General features: G+C 41.6%; 1 protein-coding gene across 4 annotated transcripts in view; it reads right to left on the bottom strand.

Annotated features, from left to right (window-relative positions):
- ESYT2 (extended synaptotagmin 2) overlaps nt 1–23,485 on the bottom strand; it is a 310,854-nt gene that overhangs the window by 67,084 nt on the left and 220,285 nt on the right. Inside the window, exons 14-15 of one of the 4 annotated variants that reach the window (XM_029588510.1) lie at nt 5,167–5,229; nt 2,732–2,806 (exon numbers count right to left, since the gene is read on the bottom strand). In XM_029588510.1, coding sequence (XP_029444370.1) covers nt 2,732–2,806; nt 5,167–5,229 — 138 coding nt within the window. Of the gene's footprint in view, nt 1–2,731; nt 2,810–5,166; nt 5,230–23,485 lie in introns of all 4 variants that reach the window. The other 3 variants (XM_029588509.1, XM_029588514.1, XM_029588511.1) reach the window with 3 other exon arrangements.

Genomic DNA, 23,485 nt, shown 5'->3' on the forward strand with positions numbered 1-23,485 from the left:
GGTACATATAAAAACAGAAATACAAATAAAACTGATTTAATATGTCCAGTATGCAAATGCCAGAAGTCTGACAAGTAAGAGTGGGGGATTGGAACGTATGGTGCTAAACCTGAGGCTTCGTTCCTGTTTCATTGCCCCTGTAAAATGTTTGGTTTCCTTTGCTCAGGTTAATTAGGTCTCTTTTGATCCTGCACAACTGTGATCCTTTTTAGATAAGGAGAAACTTAGTAGTGGTTTTGCTGGAGGTGATGGGAAAGGCTGAGAGCTTATTATGTTGCCCTTTGCTTTCACTAATGCCTTTTCTTTTTCTGTTCTCCTTCAATTTATTTTACTCCTCCCTTCCTTGTGATTTTTGTGGGCCTCAGGGTGGAGATTTCTTGACTTTTTCTCATCATTGTGTTCTCTTTATAAGATTTGCTTCTAGATATCTTGACTATTTCTTGCATCAGGTTTGGTCTTGTGAAATATTTTGAAAGTAAATAAATATAAAGTAAAAACAAATGGTAGCGGATTGTGAAGAACCGCAGAAGGGCCTTGCGAGACTAGGCGGCTGGGCTTCTAAATGGCAGGAACAATTGAATGCTGTCAAGTGCAAATTAATGCACGTAGGGAAAAATAATCCCAACTACAGGTACATGATGCTGGGTTCACCACCCAGGAAAAGGCCCTTGGAGTCCTTATAGACAGCACCTTGAAATCTTCAACTCTGCGTATGGCGGCGGTCAAAAAGGCAAATAGAAATGTTAGGAGTTATTTGGAAAGGAACAGAGAACAAACCAGAAAATATCATGATGCCCTTGTATGGATCCCATAATGAGACCGCACCTGCAATACTGTGATCAGTTCTGATCGCTCAATGTCAAGACAGACATAGTGGAACACGGAAAAGGTACAGAGAAGGGCAATAAAAAAAGATAAAGGAGATGGAAAAGCTCCCTTATGGAGAAAGGCTAAACAGATTAGGGCTCTTTAGTTTGGAAAAGAGATGCCTGATTGAGATTTGTAAAATCATCAGTGGGGTGGAACAGATAAATAGGGAACAGTTATTTACCTTTTCAAACAACACTAGGATTGGGGGACACTCCATGAAGCTAGCAACTGGCAGATTTAAAACAAATTGTAGGAAGTATTTTTTCTTTTGGTGCACAATCACGCTACGGATTCTGTTATTTATTTATTTTATTTATTTTAAAAGGTATTTATTTTTCGCACCCTCCAAAGTTCAGGGCGGGTTAACAGGCAAAAAACATACATAATTCAATCTTAAATATCTAACAAAAAACAAAAATAAATTCAAAAATTCAAAAGACTTAAAATGACTTAACATAAAAGATCAAGACAAGTAAAAATTAAGCAATGTATACGTCATGAAGCGCATAATTCTGGGAAGGCTTGTATAAAGAGGTACTGGAGATATGGAGAGGAGCTATGCTGCAGCATTCTGTAGAAGTTGAAATGGACGGGAGGTAGATTGAGGTAAACCTAGATATAAAGAGTTGCAATAAGCCAAGCCAGTAAGGATCAAAGAAATGAGTAGAATCGAGTAGAGATTTAATGTGTTTGAGAAGTCGAAGTTTGTAAAAGGCCGATTTAAGTAGGGATTTAATATGTGTGGTTAGATCTAACTTTGGGTCTAGTATAATTCCGAGATTACGGACCTGTTTAGCGATATTGATAGTTGTGTTATCTATAAGAATACATTTTGGAAAGTTGTCAAATTGTGGGTTTCCTAAAATAATTTCGGTTTTTGATATATTTAACCTGAGTTTGTTATGCAATAGCCATTTTTTAACAGTAGATAAGGAAAGTTCGAGAAATTTCAGTGTAGTTAGTGTTCCAGTTGTGCTTGGTTGGGAAACAGAATTGAATATCATCAGCGTAAATATGGTATGTAACTCCTAGAGTAGATAGTATTTGACAGATGGGTGTGAGAGATATATCGAATAATGCCGCTGATAGGCCAGATCCTTGTGGGACACCTGTATTTAGAGGAAAAGGAAGAGAACTTGCTTGGTTTATGAAAACTTGTTGATATCTGTTTTTTTTAAGTATGATTGAAACCAGAGGATGTGGTCAAGGCAACTAACATAGTGGGGGGTTCAAAAGAGGGCTGGACAAGTTCCTGAAGGAAAAGTCCATAAACTTATTAGCCAGTTAGACTTGGGAAAGTCAGCACTTATCCCTTGGAGTGAGATACAAGAAATAGATCAACTATTGGGAATCTTCGAGGTGCTTGTGACCCCCGACTGGCCATTATCGAAGACAAAATGCTGGGCTTGATGGACCTTGATCTGACTCAGCTTGGCACTTATGTTCTTATTTTAGTCTGCAATAGGTGTTGGACACCTGGACAGACTTTTAGAAGAGCCAAAACAGTGGCAGAATTCAAGCATGCATGGGATAAACAGAAAAGGACCTTAGTGGCAGAGGTTAAGAGAAAACCATAGACTGAATAAGACCTGTGGCAGCACAGTAGGACGGCACAAATGGGCAGATGGGAAGAACCAAGTGTCTTTTTCTGCCAACATCTTCAGTGTTTCAATGAAACTTCATTTTGTATATAAATATAAGGGCAGCAGAGAACTGATTTTCCAATAAATACTCTGACAATTATCTGAAATATTTTGGAACTGGTTCATAAAACTTGTGCCATCAAGGCCATAAATATCTCATTGGAAATGGTCAGAGTGCCCCATAGATCCGATCGGCACACCCTACAATAGGGGCTTACCTTGCTTTCTTGCACCACACGTCCTACTGACAGTTGGATGAATGGATTCGGGCTGTTGCCTACTTTTTTCCCCGACTGCTGAAAATCAAAGAAACAAGCAATCGTATTGTTAGTGATATCTTTAAATAACGTGCAGTCTTGCTGCTTCAGAGAAATGCACCAACTGAAAGGATCTTTTATGGGTATCTGCGTTCCTCTATTACCAGGTCACTGCCCCATTCTTTCTGAATTCAAGAAAGCATGGGATAAATACAGGGGATCTCTAAGGAAGGATTGAGAATTATAATGCTGAATTAATTGGATGGATGGGCAGACTGGTTGGGCCATAGGGTCTTTTTCTGTCATCATGTTTCTATGTGGTTACAAAAAGCGATAAGTCACAACAGGCTGAGGATTTTCAGGCCCAGCATGGATATATTACCAAATATTCACCAGCACTAGTTTCAGGGCTTGCATTTGCCCTAGACATTCTTCCTTACTTCATCTTACAGACTGGGCAGAGACATCTAACCCTTACCCTCCCAATAGAAGCAGCAACTCCTAGGATGGCAAGTCATGAAAGTCCATTATGTTTAGGTTGCCCTAAAGACCTCAGCTACAAGCATCTGGATGTGCGATTAATATGCAAGGGTTAATAGTTGTCATTGTAAGAAAACACAGGCTGGGAAAGTAAACTATGTATACTGCACAATTAAAAAGGAAGCCCAACAGTATTTTACTGAGGCAGAAAAAGAATGTAAGACAAATCATAACACAATATTTTTTTTTTCCCCCCAGAGGTACCCGCCTGCTTCTTCGAGCTTCCAGCTCAATCAGAACTGGTCTCTATTGGGATTCGGCACTATGAGCCTTCCTTCGCAACTATCTAAGGTCTTCAATCCTCCCCTTTCTTCTAGCCCAGCCATTGCAGCAACAGTAATTGGGCAGGATCCACAGACCACAGCACCTTCTGAAACCTGGTTATTTGTGTACTCCAGGACTAGCCATTAGGTTTCACCATTGTATGATGGCACAGGCTGCCTCTCACTCCACCATCCTCAGCACCTCGCAGAAACCAGTCTTGGTAATCGCATCCACACTGTCACAGAGTCCCTGGGTTGATCCTTGCCACAAATTCTCTATCTTTATTTTTCCTCTCTCATTGGATTTTTCTATATTTGGTCAGTGGAAAGAAAGGGAACTGTGAAGAACCGAATAAAAAACCCATATTGTAAATATATTGTGGTTCCTGCAAAACTGCTGGGTCTCTTATCTTTCAAGGGAAAAGGAGCCTAGTTAGATCTAAGACACATTTTAATTCAGAAACAGGATCAAGAATTAAACCATGCCTGTATTGCTATATTTTATCAAAGTTTTTGTTCTCTCAGATGGGAATTTACAACCGCATATCACCCGTGTCTCAGATGTACTGCACAAGCATGTAACATAGATAGGCATAATGCAGGTGCAGGTCCACGTCAGTCTTCACCGAGGAACCGGTGAATGAGATCTGAAGGGTAACCAGCCCATGTAGGCAGGAATGTGACCCAGGCTATCATCTCTGCAGTTTCAGAAGTACTTGATATTAGCCACATTCAGTATCATCACAGCTGATAAAATGCAAAGATATGACTTTTATTAGGTGAAACCCAGTGGTAATATTTAAGGTCACAATACTTCTTCACCATGGTGAAATTAGGATCATACCTTTAAATCAGTCTTCTTATTAAGACTTCTGCACAAAGCAGCCCAGCCTCCTGGGCTTTGGTGCATTTGACTGGCCATGATGTTACAGCCACGCCTTTAGATGTACTGCTGAGGTAAAGTTAGATCTGTCAAATCAGGGTCTCTCTCTTTTGGCTGGGATACCTTATATTACTCATTACAACCTACAAAGACTCCAGGTGCCTCCACGACCAATATGGCTACTAGAACCCTACAATATAAAGCAGCAATCAAGTTTCACTTCATTTAACAACTGTCTAGTTATGTTATTATTATTATTTAGTGCTTTTTTATACCGGCATTCATGATACAATCATATCATGTCGGTTTACAAGGAACCGGGGTACAAAAACCTTAAACATTAACATGTTATGAGCAAGCTTATTAGCTATAAATTAGGGCAGTCTCAAAACTCATTTTAGAAGCAACAAATATTTTGGCCATCTCTCAGTACTATTTGGAGCTTCAACATTTTAGCTTAAATCACTTCAGCCTACAATATCAGTCCTCCAATTAACAAGAGTTTGCAAGGCTCGAAACCTAGCAAAACTTCCTCTGACAATACTTTCAAGTGACTTTAATCAATCACAACACCTCATGCCATTAAAGTACTTGACACCAGGAATCAAGATGTACATGTAAAAGATTCATACTTGACCAAAGATGGATAAAAAAAACTGTGGGCATCAAGAAGGTTAAGGAACCTTAGAGGGGGAAACAGATTACTTTACCTTTATAGCTTTCTGAACAGCAGCCTTCTTCATGCCATCATGGTTAAACTCTAACAGGTTATTCTTTTAGGAGTCAGGAGAGAATGAACACACAAAGGGTTAATAACTCATGCAATTATGCAGTTCTGGTTAATCATTGATGAAATGAAAGGGACACGAAAGCAGACAAGACTGCAAAGAAGAACAAGGACAAGAGGAAGCGACTGCTAGCAACATTTCTGCTCACCCTCCACACATACAATACAATGCACCAGCCCCTCAAATACTCGGATCTACAGCAAAGACCTCGGCTAACTTTCTTCAGTGCAGTCCATTTGAGTTACAAATGTAGGCCTGAGCCAGGCTATCTTTGAGGTGAATGGGCTTCCATTCAGTACTCAGTCTGTCCTCGTATTTCTCTCTAAACACTTTGAATGCAGGACCTTTCGTTGTGGGGGGTACGGACGGGGGGGAGAGGCAGAAACGCCCAAGGCGTTATGTATATTCTAGTTTTCTAAGTGCCAATAACAGTCTGTACTCCAGGATGGTGCTCCAATATAAACTTTACTGAATCCACTTGGTAAACGGTAACTATTTAGCACTATGTACGTTTTCTTCTTGTCTCATTCATTTTACAGAATACATTTGTTTGTGGTCCCTTGAATTCTTCCTTGGAGTTTCCTCTGTTCTTTCCTGGGCCTTAAGCGCTGTCCCTGGGTTCTGTGAATAGGTTTTTCCTAATCTTCTAAGGATACCTTTTTCACACTTAGGATTCACTACCTGATCTTACGTTTTCTTCCTCTCTCCTCTCTGTAACGGCTTGGCAGCTCTTGTGTCTCCGCTGGGCAAGCACCAGATTGGTAGGTCGTCTCCTTCAATTCTCCACCCTAGTATGGTACTGGATGGGTATTCATGTCTTCATCCAAGATATGCTGAGTGGGAGATCCCGAAAAACCTCAAAGAAACCTCCAGTCACAAAAATAAAACTCCTTTCTTCCACAAATAAAATATTACCATGGTTTGTCTCACAATAGGTACGGCCTAAGAGGAACAAAGCTTTAGACCAGCTTTAAGATGGCTTCTACCATCTCTCTTGAAAAGGAAGAGTGGAACAAAACTTCCCTCCAAAAAACAAAAAGAAAGAAAAAAATCCTTCCACAGGAAGTGAAACTGGGAGCAAAACTCTCACCCAAGGCCTATCCTCCTTATCAAAGCTTTGGTCCTGCAGATTATTTGCAGAGGAACAAAGGTAAAAGCTTCCTGCTCTCTCAATCTCCAACTAAAAAGTCTACTTTAACAACTAGGGTTCACTCACCAATATAGAATCTGGACCGGACTACTGCAGCAAAGATGATACATTCCTGTAATCTCTACTCCTTAGTATGACCCTGCGGCTAGGCCACCCTCCTTAGTAGGGATCCCAATATGGCCCTCCACACATTTATTGAAATAACATTTCAAGGTAAGATGGAATCCGTTTCAAACTCATTTGCTGGAATCTTAAATGGAGGTGCTGCGATGTGCATTTTTAATCTAACTAAAATAAAATGGAAACCTGTCAGCCAACAGTTCTTAAAATTCCACACCCACCATTCTCTTTGGGAATATATTCTGTTGGGCTTTGTGTTGTGATTTAATTTAATCTTCATTAATGTGCTTTAAGTTAAAATAAAAGGGTAAACCCGTCCTACCCCTCCAACCCCCTATAAAAACTGCACTACCAAGTAAAAATAGTAAACACTTCAAAAATGTTTTCTTTTTTTGGCACTTAAACTGACCCAGTTTTTAAAAATCGATGCTGGTTTTCAACTTTTGTTGCTTCTGATTGTCTGTTACCTAATAACATGTGCATATGGTCACAGTAGGAGGCCCCAAGAGTTTCAGTTCTGCTTCACGGCCCTGGACAGCTTGACCCCAGTGAGCTGGACACCACACTCTCACAAAATATGTAGTCAGCAGCTGTGACCAGAGGAGGCGGAGAGGGCACAGGAAGATGAACAGAGGGCAGAAGAGGGAGGTGCTCCCTCTCTCCAACACACACTTGCAGGGTTCGGACCTATATTACAAGTCACCGCAGCTACTGTTGCTGCCCTGGCAGTTTTCACTTCTGTGCTCTTTCATACAGAGCACGGGAAATTTTCACGTAACCGCAGTACGCAGACGGTTTTAATGTTTGTGCTCCTTGCAAATTTTCACAGGGGAAAGAACCCATGTGGATTTCACTTTTGAAAATTAGCATGTGTACAGTGCATGTTTTACAAATGTCCGTGTAGTTGGAACCTATCGGATGGTGGAGTTAGGGGAAACAAAATAGCAGGTGCACCTTTGAAAATTGAAGGTACATGAAACAGGTTTCCCCCTCCTGACATTAACACACACATACCACCTCTGAATTAAACTCAAAATGGGCTGAGTGAGTACACAAGGAAGAGTAAATCGTCCTACTTTTAATGCACCCTCCATATTCAAACGGAGCAAAGAAAAAGGAAAATGTATGCCATAAAAGTTTTCACTTCTTGTCTGCTCTCTGTCACATATTGCAGGCCTGTCAAGTTTTTGAGATCAAAACAAAAAAGCTATGAAATATTTTTCAAATATGATCATGTTTTAATAGAAAACGTTCCTATATTTCTGCAAGTTGGAGGCCCTGGTGAACTGAGAGTACAGATTATTTAAGATTGTTCTATGATTTTTACTCTGGACAGATATGATGATTCTCTATCAAATTTGGCAATTTTTTAAACAGAGCATGTCATATTGCCTCTGTATCGCTCACTGGTTAGACCGCACCTTGAATACTGTGTGCAATTCTGGTTGCCGCATCTCAAAAAAGATATAGCTGCACTGGAGAAGGTACAGAGAAGGGCGACCAAAATGATAAAGGGGATGGAACAGCTCCCCTGTGAGGAAAGGCTAAAGAGGTTAGGGCTATTCATCTTGGAGAAGAGATGGCTGAAGGGGGATATGATAGAGGTCTACAAAATCATGAAAGGATTTGAACAGGTAAATGTGAATCGGTTATTTATTCTTTTGGATAATATAAGGACTAGGGAGCACTCCATGAGGTTAGCAAGTAGCACATTTAAAACAAATCAGAGAATTTCTTTTTCACTCAACCCACAATTAAGCTCTGGAATTTGTTGCCAGAGAATGTAGTCAAAGCAGTTAGTAACTAGGTTTAAAAAATGTTTGAATAAGTTCCTGGAGGAGAAGCTCAAACTGCTTAATCAATAGGGAATAGCCCACCTCTTGTTGCCAGCATTAGTAACATGGGATCTATTTAATGTTTGGGTACTTACCAGGTACTTGTGACTTGGATTGGCCTCTGTTGGAAACAGGATACTGGGCTTGATGGACCCTTGGTCTGACCCAGTATGGCATATCTTATGTTCTTATGTAAATATTGTCAGCTTGACCAACTTCTGCCAAACACTAAATAGCCAACCCCCCTCTTCGGATAATAGAAAGACTAGGGGGCACTCCATGAAGTTAGCATGTGGCACATTTAAAACTAATCAGAGAAAATTCTTTTCACTCAGCGCACAATTAAACTCTGGAATTTGTTGCCAGAGGATGTGGTTAGTGCAGTTAGTGTAGCTGTGTTTAAAAAAGGATTGGATAAGTTCTTGGAGGAGAAGTCCATTACCTGCTATTAATTAAGTTGAGTTAGATAATAACCACTGCTATTACTAGCAACGGTAACATGGAATAGACTTAGTTTTGGGGTACTTACCAGGTTCTTATGATCTGGATTGGCCACTGTTGGAAACAGGATGCTGGGCTTGATGGACCCTTGGTCTGACCCAGTATGGCACGTTCTTATGTTCCCCCAAAGATGTCACACTAAGCAGTACATTTGAAAGCAATTCATGGGGAATTAGTCCTATTAATTCCACTACCATAAGTACTGAGACGTCGATATTCAAAGGCTTTGTCTGGGTAACTTTTGGAACTCCCCAGCCAAAAATTGTGACTTCTAAATTTCTTCCCACGTCCTGGGTAAATTTTGTCTGCACAAAGTTCTGCTGGTGAATTATGTTCAGCATTATCCAGCTAAAATCACCCAGGTAAGTGTGGTCACAAAAACTGGACAAGAAAAGAAATATGACCATATTACACCAATATTGATCTCACTGCATTGGCTTCCAACCAAACATCGTGTACATTACAAAATACTGACTTTAATACACAAGATACTGACTAACCAAAATACTGTTTGGCTTGCAGCATTGCTACATTTTTATGTCCCTCAAAGAATGCTTAGATCACCTAATAAGGGATTACCAGAGGTCCCCTGGGTACATCGCGCGCATCTTGGTGAGGATAGGGAGAGAGCGCTCTCTCTAGTGCCAGCCAAAACCTCTAGAATTGCTTGCCAGAAGCTTTAAGAATTGCAACTGATGGAAAAGCTTTTAAAAAAAGACATAATAGCTTGGCTTTTCACAGCAGCATTCAATATTAAATAATTTAAATACACATTGTAATTAATGCAGGGATTTTATTTGTATGATACCTGATTGCTTTTTGTGTGTGTATTACATGCTAAGTATGTTTTTATCATTGTGAACCTCTTTAATCTCTCCAGTAAAGATAGTATATAAATATTTGAAAATAAATCAATAAATCAATCTTTCCTAAAGTTACACGGGTATTTTTAATCCAGTATATTCAGTGGAAAGCTTATCTGGCTAACTTTAACGGAAGATCTGAGTAAAGTTATCCAGACGTATTTCCTGCTCACCGGCCCGCTAAATATGACCTCCAAGTCAATTTAAAAACCATAGATTGAAATTACAGAAGGACTCCAGTATTTTATATTTACTGTATGTCAAAAAATATAACTGCTTACACATTACAATGTCCACAAAGCAGACAACCATTGTCAAAATTACATTTTATTTTAAATTCCTGCTGAAGATTTTATTATTCAAATTAGTCTCTTACTGCTGCATTTACTTGTGAGTAGTTAAACTACCTCAAAACATGCCCTGGAAGTCACTATGAGGTAGTGCCCCTAGTGTTCCCCTAATTACCTGGGCAGAAACAGTTTAGAAACCTGGTCCACCTTAAATGCCAATAAGAGAGTATGCTCTGTAGGCGGGATCCTGCAAGGTAGGAGGGGCTCAGAGGGTATAACCAGAGACAGGGGAATAAGAGCTGGGATCTAGGTGGGGATAACCAGACCAAGCACAGGTTTCCGGGAGGAAGGCATCTCCTGTAATATAATACTGCCCAAACACTGAGCTGAGCTGAAACGAAGCAGTACAAACAGAGAAGAGTACACTCTCCTAAGGTAAAGGTAGTCTACTGTTGTGTATATGACTAATACTGTGAATAAAGATTATGTTTTAAGAAAGGTTGGTGTTAAGCTGAATTTCTGCCTCCAGGCCTGTGGGAATCACCGCTCATTCCCACATATGGTGTCATGTATGCGATTTTTTTCTACAGCTCTGCACAGAAAAACCCCAGTCTCCAAGAAAGTATCTGTTTGGAGTACAGAAAGAATTGTAAAGAGGACCTGTGGTTCTAAAACAAAGTACAGAGCGCAGGGGTGCACAGAGCACCGTGGCTTTTGAAAGGATGTAGCTCAGAAGCTGCACTGAAGAAAAAAAAAAACCCCAAAGTTTAAAAGTTTCAGGAAGATAGGAAACTGTGAGTGGGCCTAGTTGCAGGGACAGCCAGGAAGTGGTAGGTTTGTACTGGTTAATGCGAGAAGGCCAGCTAGAGGTAGATAGGAAATTAAAAGTGATTTAGATATTGCTGGTTATATAGCTTTTTTTTATTTTAATTTTTTACTTTTTTGGTAAACCAGCAAACACTGGTGCAGCAGGGCTATGCTGAACAGGGTTTGGCCCTGGTAAAGCTGCCAGAGTGACCACTCTGTGAATGAATGGAAATAGGTTGGGGCCCTCTTCCAGCAAGCAAGCCACTTTGCAGGGAAGGTGTGCAGCCATGAGAAAACCTGGAGTGGAGCAGCCAGGGTACTGAAGCACCAGAATACAGTTGTCTGAGAGCTTGACTGAAGGAAGCTGGCAAGCACTGATCCAGAATCTCCAGGAGGGAGATAGTAAGTTACAAGAGAGCCTTGCAAGGGAGTCAGTGGGCCTGGACTGACCAACAATGGAACCAGGAAGCACACTGTGCCGTGGTCAACTTCTATTTGGAGTGGAGCCTCATGGCTTTATCAAGAAGTGGCAACACAGGGTGCCCAGAAGTGACCACTATAGAATGGCCAGCAGGCTGTAACACTGATTGCCTACAGGATGGTGCTACAGGTTGCCCTGTGGAAGGACCCTGTAGAGTGCCCAAACACTTCCAGGAGTCCAGAGACTGCTCTTGTGAGAAGCCCTGAGAAGGGGGCAGTGAAGAACCCTGAGAGAGGGGCCACAGGGAACGCTGGAGAAGGCAACACAGACTGCCCAGGAAGAGGCAGTACTGGGAAGTTGGAAGATGGCGCTACAGGAAGTCCTGAGGAAGACCCGTGTAGGTTGCCCAAACACTACCAGGAGTCCAGAGAACTCCCATGAGAAGCCCAAAGAGGGCATGGAAAGGCAAGTGAAAGATGCCATGGAAAGCCAAGAGGGTGGTGCTATGGAGACATCAGCGAGTGAGGCTGCGGAGGAGACAGCAATCTGAATGGATAAGTGGACATAGTATACAGAGGTAGAAAATTACAGAGAGCCCAGAGGGAGGCGCTGCAGAGTATACAGATGAGGAAATTGAGGAGAGCCCAGGGGGAGGTGCTGCAGAACACACAGAAAAGGAAACAGCGGAGAGCCCAGAAGGCAGAAGAGTCCACAGAGAGCCGAGAATAGTGCTATGGAGATTCCAGCAATTGAAGATACAGAGATACCAGATACCAGGAAGCGGGCGCAGCTGGTTATAGAAGAACTGGCACTGGTGATTCCCCAGACAGTCCATAAAGCTCCATTGGGGTGGAATTTTAACCTGGAGCCAGCAAAGGACTTAGTTAAAGGACTGGGGATATGCACAGCACAAACGGCACATTGGGTGGTGGTCGTGATGCTGTCGAGGATAACACTAAGAGATGGGAGTGAGCATGTCACTAGGTCTCCATTCTCAAGCATAGTTGGTGAGAAGCCAGAGAAAGGGGAATGGGTGGTCTTGGACTCTCCTGGGTGGGATCCAGGAGGAAGTAGGGACGCTTGGCTCGATGTGTTCAAGCTGAGGGGAGGGGTATGTGAGGCAGTGCCCCCCTATTTACCCTGTGCAGGACCAGGCTAGATGCCTGGTCCACCTTAAAATGCCTTAAGGAGAGTATGCTTTATGGGCATGATCCTGCAGGGCAGGTGGGGCTAAGAAAGCATAACCAGAGACTGGGGAATAGGAGCTGGGATCTAGGTGGGGATAAACAGACCAGGCCCAGGTCTCCGAGAGGAAGGCAGCTCTTGTAATGGAATACTGTCCAAATAATGAGCTGAGACGAAGCAGTACAAACTGAGAATGGAGCGAGTACACTGTCTGAAGATAAAGGCAGTCTACTGTTGTGTATATGACTGATGCTGTGAATAAAGATTATGTTTTTAGAAAGGCTGGAGTCAGGCTGAATTTTTACCTCCAGGCCTGTGGGAATCATCACTTGTTCCCACAGTCACTTTTAAAGACATTTAATTAAAGGGTTTTATTCTTTATAAATGAATACCTAAACTAGGGCTTCATACTGGTTGTGGATTTGGAAACCCTGAATGGAACACCATACATATCAGAATTTGTAACATAGGGGTGGATATACATGTGTGGCATTTCATGCTTTCAAGCACAAATTCTCTTTATTTTAAGCAGATTTTTTTAGTTCAAAACTTTATTATTTACTAGTGGTACCCGGCCACGCGTTGGAGTGGCAGAGTCAGGTTCTTTACTCTCTCTCCCCCTTCCCCTTGCTCATTTAGCTCAGTTACTCATCCTCCTCCCCCTTGGTCACCCACCCCAACTCTCTCCCCTCACACTCACCTCTCCCCTCATTCTCCCTCCCCTTACACCTCCCCCCTCATTCTCCCTCCCCTCACTGTCACCTCCCCCGCCTACTACCTACCCTTCAGATCAGAAAACCTTTGTCTTTCTATTTCTGTGGGAACCCCCCCACCCCAAAAAAAACAAACCCCAATCCCAACCCTTTAAATCAAATAGTAACCCCCCCACCCTCCTGCCCCCTCCCAAGACCTGGGAAATTAAAATTGTTGGTGCTACATGTGGTCTGTCCCTGGGTGTCTGTGCGCGTTATGTAGCCAAATAGGGGAGTGCCTAAGCAAATTTGCACTTCCAAATTTGTTTTGTGGTCTGGGGAGGGCTATTTTGGTGCGTTCCCGAGATCGTGCAAGTTTAGTGTATGTATTTGTGTGTGAACCTCCCCCTTCCCCCAAAAAACAACCCTATGAGAAAAGTTCTCTTAAACTAACCACCCCACACTCTCCTGCCCCCCCCCAGCCCCGTGAAAAACAGTAGCCCACCCCCCTGCCCCCCCAGAGTTGCTGAATGAATGAAACCTGCCCCCCTCGTGACTCCTCCCCAAGATGTTCGCAATAAATTCATTACCACCCCCCACCCTCCAGACCCCCCCCCCCCGAGACCTGATAAAAATGTCAGTCGGTGGAGCAGGCGTTCAGGAGCAGTCCGGGAGCGATGTATTGGCGTTAGTCCGTCGGCTGCGAGCACTGAAACGGGTTCCGACGGCCCTTTGCCCTTACTATGTCAGTGGGGTGGAGCAATGGCAGCGGTAGGTCCTCTGACATAGTAAGGGCAAAGGTCCGCAGGCTGCCAGTCCTGAAAATGGCGCCGAGGGGCCCTCGCCTTTACTATGTCACATGGGCTACTGCCGCCATTGGTGTCCCCGAGTGGCATAGTAAGGGAAAGGGCCGTCGGTGCCATGTTGATTGCTGGCAGCCGACGGCCGTAGTGCAGGAGATGTGTCCCGGACCGGTCCTGGCCCCCCGCTGGAGCCTCCCGGACTTCTGACAGGTTTTGTGTGTGTTGTGAGGGCCTGGGAAGTAAATAAATTTGGCATGTGTGTGGGGGGTGTGAAAAGGGTGGTTTTGTGTGTGTTGGGAGGCTGTGGAAAGGAAATCAATTTGGCATGTGTGTGGGGGGTGTGAGGAGGGTGGTGGGTGTATTTTATCTGTAAAGAAAATAGTTATCTTCCGGCGAAAAAAGTGCGTGAATGTGTTAAAATGGAAGTGAAACGTGGACCTGGACTGGCGAAATGATTAGTGTAGCGTGTGTTAGTGTAAGGTGTAACAGATGGCGCTTACTTCCAGCAGATGTCACTGTTTTCTCAAAAAAAAATTTAAACCTATTTTACCTGTCACAGGTGTGACATATCTGTAATTTAAGTACAGAAGAACCTTCCTGTATGCGAAATGAAGGTTGTGTCCAAATTTGAAAGCAATCGGTTTAGTGGTTTCTGAGATTAGCGATTTTGTCCAAACTATTTAACATTTTTATTTATATAGATAATAAAGAAACATCATCATGAGATAAAAAATACAAATGAAAATAATAAAAAAGGACAGCAGAAGTAACACAAGTCAAACTTCACATTATAGCAGATTCATAATGAGTCATAGGAGTCCACATCTTTAAAAGGTACAATAATTGTCCATCAAGCTCATCTGCAGCAATTCCAAATTTATGTTGACATCTAACAAATTTATGTTGACATCTAACATAGAATTATCTTTCCAACGTGTCAGGATCAAATGCAAGGCTATAGAAATTAAAAAAAAAAATCTAAAAGTTTACTCCTCCCCCCCCCCCCGTAGAGAATGTGTGTCAATGCCAAGGATTTCCAAACCACAATTTTATATGTACGAGCACACTTCAAATGAAAGATGGCACATATTTCTGCTGATCGCGAAGCCCAAAACCCCTTTATATTTCCACAAAAAAATAAAAGATGGGCAAAAATTCCTGTTCATTTTTGACATGACTAACCATAAGTTGGTTCCCAATTGAGAGAGCTTACCCACTTTTACAGGAGTCCAGATCGCTCTCTGTGCAATAAAGTATAATGATTAGGTAATGGCTGCAGAAAGAGAAATCCTCAATGACTTGCCCCAAAATAAAGTCCAATGTGCATCTCCTAGTACTTCTGTAAATCCGCTTTCCCATACCCTCTCTGTGCCCACACAATGCCTGCGAACACCAGTTCGAATCAGTTTATAAAAAGTTGCTGCCTGTTTAGCAGAGTCCCCAACAGTTTCACAGATCTGACCCAGCTTCAAGTCTTCCAAGAGGTCTGGTAAAAGAACACTTCTAGATAGAGTATCTCAGTTGCAATCATCAATAATATGGATTACCAGGAAGGCCATATTCTTCCTGAAGGCTTCTAAAGAAGTCAATCTAACCCCAATCATCAACTGACCAATAGACCAAATCCCACACCCTTGGCAAGAAACTTATTAACATAGTAATGATGGCAGAATAGGACCAAATGGTCCATCCAGACTGCCCAGCAAGCTTCATATGGTAGTATTTGCTGCACTGTGCAGGTTACCCCCATATTTCTCTTAAGGGTAGCAACTGCTGCTTCGGGCTGTTATCCCCAAGCCTTATGGTAACCCATAAAAAATGTACTGCTAACAACATTTTTACTGGTTGATGAACCTTCTTGAAAATTCAGACAGTGCCACTTGATGTGCCTTGCCTATAGACTTGACCATAGAAGCAGTCCTGTGCTTTTTCCCTTTTGTATGCATATCAGTACCCTAGACCAGAAAAGTCAGGGTCCATGTTGGTTGTCATCTGAATCCAATTCCTCTTCCACCCGCACCCTGCTATTAAAACGGAGAGCAATGTTGCAGTTGCATCGAAAGCATGAAGACATATTGGTTAAGCGAAGTAATCCCATGCCTTCTGTTAAAGGTAGTAAACTGCTGCTCCATGCAGGTTACCCCCATGCTTATCAGTTCCCTGGACCGTAAAAGTCCGGGCACTCATTGGTTGTTGTTTATATCCAATTCCCCTTTCCCCCCTGCGGCTGAAGCGGACAGCAATGTTACAGTAGCATCAAAAACATCAAGACTTATTGGTTAAGGGTAGTCCACTCAGTTGCAGATCTTAGTATCATCCACGAATAGACAAACTTTACCTTCTATCCCCTTCTGCAATTTTGCTCACAAAGATACTGAACAGAAAGATACCGATTCCTGTGGCACTCCACTTAACACGGTTATCTCTTCAGAGCAGGTTCCATTTACCATTATACGCTGTCTCTTATCAGTCAACCAGTTTGTAATTCACGCCACCACTTTGGCACTCACTCCCGTTTCTCATTTTATTCACAAACCACCTATGAGTGACCTTATAAAAAGCTTTGTGAAATCCAAGTAGATCACATCTAATGTTCGTCCTTGATCTAATTCTCTAGTCAACCAATCAAAAAAATCAATCAGATTTGTCTGACAGGACCTTTCCCTGGTGAATCCATCCTGCCTCTTGTCCAGCAACCTACCTAATTGCAGATATTTCACTATCCTTTCCTTCGGCAGTACCTCCATTAATTTCCCCACCACCAAGTTTTAGGCTAACTGGCCTGTAGTTTCTAGCCTCCTTTCTACCACCACTCTTGTGAAGGTGGGACTACCACCACTCTTCTCCATTCCCACAGCACCACTCCCAATTTAATTCTTTATGATTTACTTTAAATACAAAATTAAACTAAACACCATTTTTTGTTTTTAAATTATTCTAAGATATACTCAATTTCCTACTAAACATACCAAAAGCATCAATTGTGGCCTGTAGGACTGAATAACCCTTTAGTTTACAGAGCCGAGACATTCCCAGTAGCAGGGCCAAAAGGAATGGAGCCACTATCTCCCTTTCTAAGGAGAGCCATATAGGCTCCTCCCTTCTATCTGCTAATGTTAGCCACAAACTACCCTGACGCATTAGAAATGCAATGTTTATTTCCCCAACTCCTTAGATAACTAACTTCCAAAGAGCAATACTGGTTGGTTTTTGTTTCCATAAAAACCGGGTCAAAATCCTATCAATCTCCTTATATACTGACAGAGGTAAAGGAAAAGGAAGCATACTTAATATATAATTCAATTTAAGAGCAATAATCATTTTAATGGTGACTAAATGACCCCATCACAATAAAAATAAAGGAGACCAGTTCAGGGTAATTACAGATTCTAAATAAGAAACATTCCTGTCCACTGTAGTAGTAACTTCTCAATCAAACCAAATACATAAATACTTAAGCCCAGACCCAGCCAATTTAAATGGATATTCCTTGATATCAGATGGTGCAGTAAACTTTGTTAAAGGAAGTGCCTCTTGATTTCATCCAATTAACCTTATACCCTGAAATTAAAGAGAAATTAACAACAGTCAAGAGGCATGAAATGGCAGGAACTGTCAAGAAGTTCAATAAAATCATCAGCATATGTGGCCAATTTGCATTCAAATTGTTTAAACTGAATCCCCACCAGCCCCGGATGCTGCTGTATAGAAACAGCTAAAGGCTCCAGGACAAGATAAAACAAGTGTGGTGACAGGGGACAGCCCTGATGAGTTCCTCTATGTAAAAAGAAAGGATCAGAAAGCAAATTAACAACAAAAATTTTAGCGCTAGGGGGCCGTATAACTTTGGCCCCAAAACCAAACATATTTATGACCTCAAAAAGTTCTCTCCACTCTATTCTATCAAACACCTTTTCAACGTCTAAAGGAAGAGCAACCATATGTTCTGGATGCTGAACAGTTTGGAATTAACAGAAGCTAAGCTATTCAACAGAAATCCATTCTGATCACTATATGTAACAGAGATTAAAACCTTCCTCAATCTGGTAGCAAGAATTTTGGCATATATTTTACAGTCAACATTAAAGAAACTGGCTGATAATTTTGAACATATTAGGTCCTTTCCAGGCTTTTCTGAAACAAGTTTGGCCTTTATGAAAGAGCCTCCCACCTGCAAGGTATCTAAAAAACAATGAAAAAGAACTTCAAGACTTGGTGCCAGAACAGATTAAAAAGTGTGATAAAATTCAACTGGGAATCCATCTGGGCTGGGGCCTTTTTAGGAGACCAAGCTTGAATAGACAATTATTTCTTTGACAAAAATATCCCCCTCCAGAAAATCCCTATCAACATTTGAAACAGTGGGATAATTTAAGTTTTGTAAAAAGGCTGATAGGCATTCAGAATTCAACTTCCAAAATATATAATGTAGAATATTAATATAAATTTTTAAATTGTAATATTCTCTGATCCTAATATATAAGCACTCCCTGTGACAGTAGATAAGGCCCTGACCCTATTCCTAGACTTTCTATTATTTAAGTACCATGCCAGCAAGGGTCCAAACTTGTTGGTATTAGTATAGTACTTGGCCTTTTGAGTTGCCAGCAGCATTCCAGCTTGTTGGTTCATAAGAAAATTATATTTATATTTCAATTTATGTAAGGGCAACAACAAGGAGTTATCCTGCAGTAGTATTATGTTGAGACTCCCAACTATTTGATCTCCCTATCCAAGGTCTCCAATTCTTAATGCCTTTCTTTATTTTTTCCTGCAAAATAGGTAATAGAAGTCCCCTGCAGCACAACTTTAAAGGCATCCTACCAAACAATCGGGGAAACTTTATCAAGACAATTAAATCAAACATAGTCCTCACTCTGCTCTGTAATAAACTTAATAAAATCTTCATCAGCAAGCAATCCACTATTAAGCCTGCACTGCGGACAGGGTCGGAGAAGCCCCACAATCCACAGTCAAACTAATTGAAGCATGGTCAGATATAACAATACATTGAACCAAAGAATTCACCATCTCTAGTAATAAAATACTTGAAATTAAAATATAATCAATTCTAGAGTATGATTGGTGAGATAAGCAGTAAAATGCATACTATTTATCCATAGGGCATTGCATTCTCCAGGGATCAGAAAGACCAAGGCCATCAATAAGAGAACATAAAACCACTCTAGACTTTGAATGATCAAAATGGGCCATGAATTGTCTATCCATAATCAGATTCAATGGTAAATTAAAATCACCCCCAATTATGAAAGGAATATAATATCCAGCCCCAAAGAATCAGTCAAAGCTCGAAAGAAATTTGGATTATCACAAGTAGAGGCATATATATTCATGAATAAAAAGGACCTACCAAACACCTCATCCACAAGTTTTACCCACCTTCCCTCAGGGTCTAATGATTGAGAGAGGACTTACAAATCTAAAGATTTTTTACCAAATATGGCCAACCCATTTTTCATCCCAAAGAAATGGAAAAGGCAAGTATTTAGTATCCAAAACCAATGTATTTGACTCTTAAATTTAGTTTCTTGCAAAAAAAAATTAAATCTAGCTTAAATTGCTGAAGGTGAATCATTACATTTTTCTTTTTAATTGAATTATTAAGCCCCTTGACATTCATAAGATATTTTCAATGTCAGCTCCATATTATACAATGTGAGATGAAGACAAAAGCATAAATAGTATTTTTACATAGGTAGAGTTGGCAGTCTGACATGTGCAAAAACAAAAATCCTGGAAACTCCAACTCCAATCAATAGCTGTCTGAATAGAACCACCCAAACATTAGTGTAGCAAAACCCAGAAATGCAACCAGAGAAAACAAATATGCTCTTCCCAAACAATAGACAAGAGACCAGAGACACACTCTCCACTCCTGTCGATAAAGAGCATATTCTATAGACTACCAAAATAACATTAAACCAAACTTCAATATTCACCCTATCCCCTCCTCTCCAAGTCCCCTGCGTAGCATTTAACAAAACAACCAAGCCAAACACACTATTCAACATTTAGCAGTTATCCTGTACCAACCAAACTACCCATCTATCGGCTCGATACTGTAAGGCCGCGGTAGAAACAGTGCGGCAGTGTCAGGCGCACCCTTCCTCCCCGCACGCACAGTTCTCTTGACCTAGCGCCTGATACTCTCTTCTAATTGCATGCAAATGCATGCCGCGGCTGTGAAGCGTTAGGGAAGGGTTATGCCCGCGCAACCCATTTTACTGTATAGGCGCTTAATACAGCGCCTATACAGTAACCTGGGTGCGCATTCATCCAGGTGGAGGAGCCGGCGGCTTTCGCCGCCGGCTCCTCCGCCTGGATGAATGCGCGTCTGTGCGACCCGGCCTAGATTTAACACGCGACCACCCGCCCCCCGGCTCCCGCCGCCGGCCGCCTGGACCAACGCGGCCCTCCGACAGGTATTTAAAAATTTTTATTTTTTTTCTGACAGGTTTTGTGTGTCCCACAGCATTACATTTTCTCGATCATCTCTGTATCGCTTTTTTTTTTTATTGTGTTTTATTGTTTTTGAGTATCTTAAGCGGTGTCAATGGATTTGTTACTAGACTCACAGTCCTAACACCTACTAGGGGGAGGCGGTAAACTAACACGTTAAGGCCGCAGCAAAACAGCGGGTTACTAAGGAGATAATATCAGCGCCCGTTACAGTATCGGAGGGGAATAGCTAATTCCTTCATTATACAGCTAATTCGTTCATTTACACATCATATACATGCTGCGTGCGGAAAGGGTTATGTGTCTATTTTACGTCTATTTTACGAAGCGCTAAGGACGCGTGAAACTGGAGACTGTATCGCTGGATCGCCTTACTCGTCTGTATTGTGCGCTCCCAGCACGTTACAGACGGGGAATCTTTAACCGCACGTTACTGTATCGACCTGTATGTGATTTGCTATCCAACACAATCAGTGCCTGCCTTACAACTGCTAATATCAGATCAAATTCTCAAGCAACACTAGGTATATCTAACACCCTCCCCACCTTTATTATTGTTCATTTTGTTTCTTTGTAGAAGTTCTGCTTGGGTCTTACAAACATCCTAATAAATACGCCATCTAACAAATCCCATCCAAGCGTATACATCCAACCATAGCAGCCATTTCTGTTTCCCATATGAACATCCAATAAAATCACCCACACCTAAACACTCAAACAAACCAGCCAAACTAAAAACTCGCAATACTAACATATCTGCCATTTGGTCAACAGTTACTTACTCTCACAAAGAGCACATCCAACTGCCCAGTCTCAGTCCAACTTCACAATATACAGTAACAGCCTGTGTATGCAAATGCCACCAAGAACTAAACATTCAACCAAATATGCAGCAGACAAAAGCAATCAAACCTGCTGCACCTACAAGAACAGTAATAAACCAAACATTTCAGTCTGTGCAGCTAAGCAAATGCAGGCTGTTCACTTGCCCATTATGTATTTTCAGTACGCCGCAGAAAGATTCAGCAATATGACTGCTAAAAAGACGCCACATTTAACCTCTATGGCCTGACCAGAAAGTTTGTCCAAAAAAGATTAGAACAATGCCATATCTTCAAAGTTCCTTGTTGTATTATGATCTGTAACATGCATTAGTAAGCGATAGAATAGTCCATACCTTGCATCCAAGCTATGTAATTGGCTCCACAGTGCAAGAAATTGCTTTTACCAAAGGATCATAGATATAGTCAAGTCAGGGTGCAAGCAGCTTATTGTTAAAGTACTCAATTTCTAGGGTTAACACGTTACATCCATAATGCCTCTGTTACTCCATATCTATGTACAAAGTACAGAGATCATTTTACCTTGTATACTGACCCATCCTACTGAATGATAAAAGGACAGAAATTGCACATGATCAAAACTTGTATCAGAATCAGGAAGACTATGAAAGTAAAATCATATGGAAATCTGGGATTTCAGAAAATTGGGAATATATGATTCTTCATCATAAAACTCTAACAAGGTTGGAATAGCATGCAGATTTTCTTTTAACCTTTGTTACATCCTAATTTTAGAACAATCACCAGGAAGCTTAAAATAACTATAAAAAATATGGGCCGGATTTTCAAGGGTTTACACGCGCCGGGCCTATTTTCAAAAGCCCCGGGACGCGTGTATGTCCCAGGGCTTTACTAAAGGGGCGGGAAGGGGGCAGGGCAATCCGGGGCGGGGTCAGAGGCTCCTGGCACAGCGGCCATTTGCTGCCGTGCGGGGGATCGCGCAGAGCTGAAGTAAGTTCTGAAACAAGAAAAAAAAAAAAAAGGTAGGGGGGGGGGAGGGCGGGGGAGGTAGAGGTAGTGGAAGGGAACGGGGGAAGGCAGTGCGGCTCAGTGCGCGCAAGGTGCACCATTGTGCATCCATTTGCGCGTGCCAACCCCTGATCTTATAACTTGCGTGCACAAGTTATAAAATCGGGCATACATGTGTGCGCGCCGGGTAGTGCGTGCACATGTACGCCCACGCGCTGCTTTGAAAATCTACCCCATATGTATATATGTTCAGCCTTTGTAAAAATATTTCAAATGTTCAACACAGGACTGGGTTCTTTTCTGTGATCCTATCACCTTATCATAAGATGTTATCCAGGAAATTGATTACAAAATGGTCATTACAATCTACTTCACAATAGTTTCCTGGAAAAATGAACTGATTTAAATTCTTCCTGAAATATTTCTATTTTTTTTCGTGGACATTTTAGATCTGAGTTAAATGGTTGCACACACACACACACACAAAACCTAAACAACATGCTGCTACTGCCCCTTAAGCATGCAGCACAGGGCTGGCTGGATGGCTTAGCTGCAGTGCTAGAAATATGAATTTGAATCTCCTGTCCAGTAGGGCCACGAGGTTCAGGCATCTCATGGAAGAAATGTACTCCAGCTCTGGGAGGAAAGGAACATAGCTATCACTCTGCTGGAAGAAGACAGGCACTGAGGGGGCAGTCACAGAGGAGATTTACTCCTCAGCTTTCAGTCGGTGAGGGGTGAAGGAAAAAAAAAAGACTTTTTTCTTCATTTCCTTCTGTTTCTAGATTGCTTCACCTGCATTTTCTCAAGGCGATTTACAGTTTGTTCCCAAAAATACTCAACCTCTAACTCGAAATTACAATATACATATAGGATCAATATAAAAACAAACACTTCATATTATATGTTCTATCTTGCTGTGTTGTACTTTAATCCCATTCCAACTTACTGATAATTGGAAGTCAAATCACAAGATATTGGGCTGCTCTTAGAATCTTTTATACCTGCAGCAAAATACTAAAAGTCTTCTGTGGCTCAAAAATGACTCTCTCAGGTATTACAAAGGAAATACCATTTTAGTCTGCCAAAACCAGAGTTTGTTTAAAAAAAAAAAAAAAAATGGAAAAGAAGTAAAATAGATGGGTAGAGATGCTCCCTTTACTATCAAAGACTACATTTCAAGATATTTGTTAGCTACCATTTCTACCTGCCTGCTTCGGGGGTTTTACTTTAACAAAAGTTAAAAGACTTTTGTTAGCCCAAAGCGAAGCTCAAAACCCCCT

This window comes from Rhinatrema bivittatum, chromosome 2, assembly GCF_901001135.1.
Source record: "Rhinatrema bivittatum chromosome 2, aRhiBiv1.1, whole genome shotgun sequence".
In the NCBI taxonomy this organism is placed as follows: domain Eukaryota; kingdom Metazoa; phylum Chordata; class Amphibia; order Gymnophiona; family Rhinatrematidae; genus Rhinatrema; species Rhinatrema bivittatum.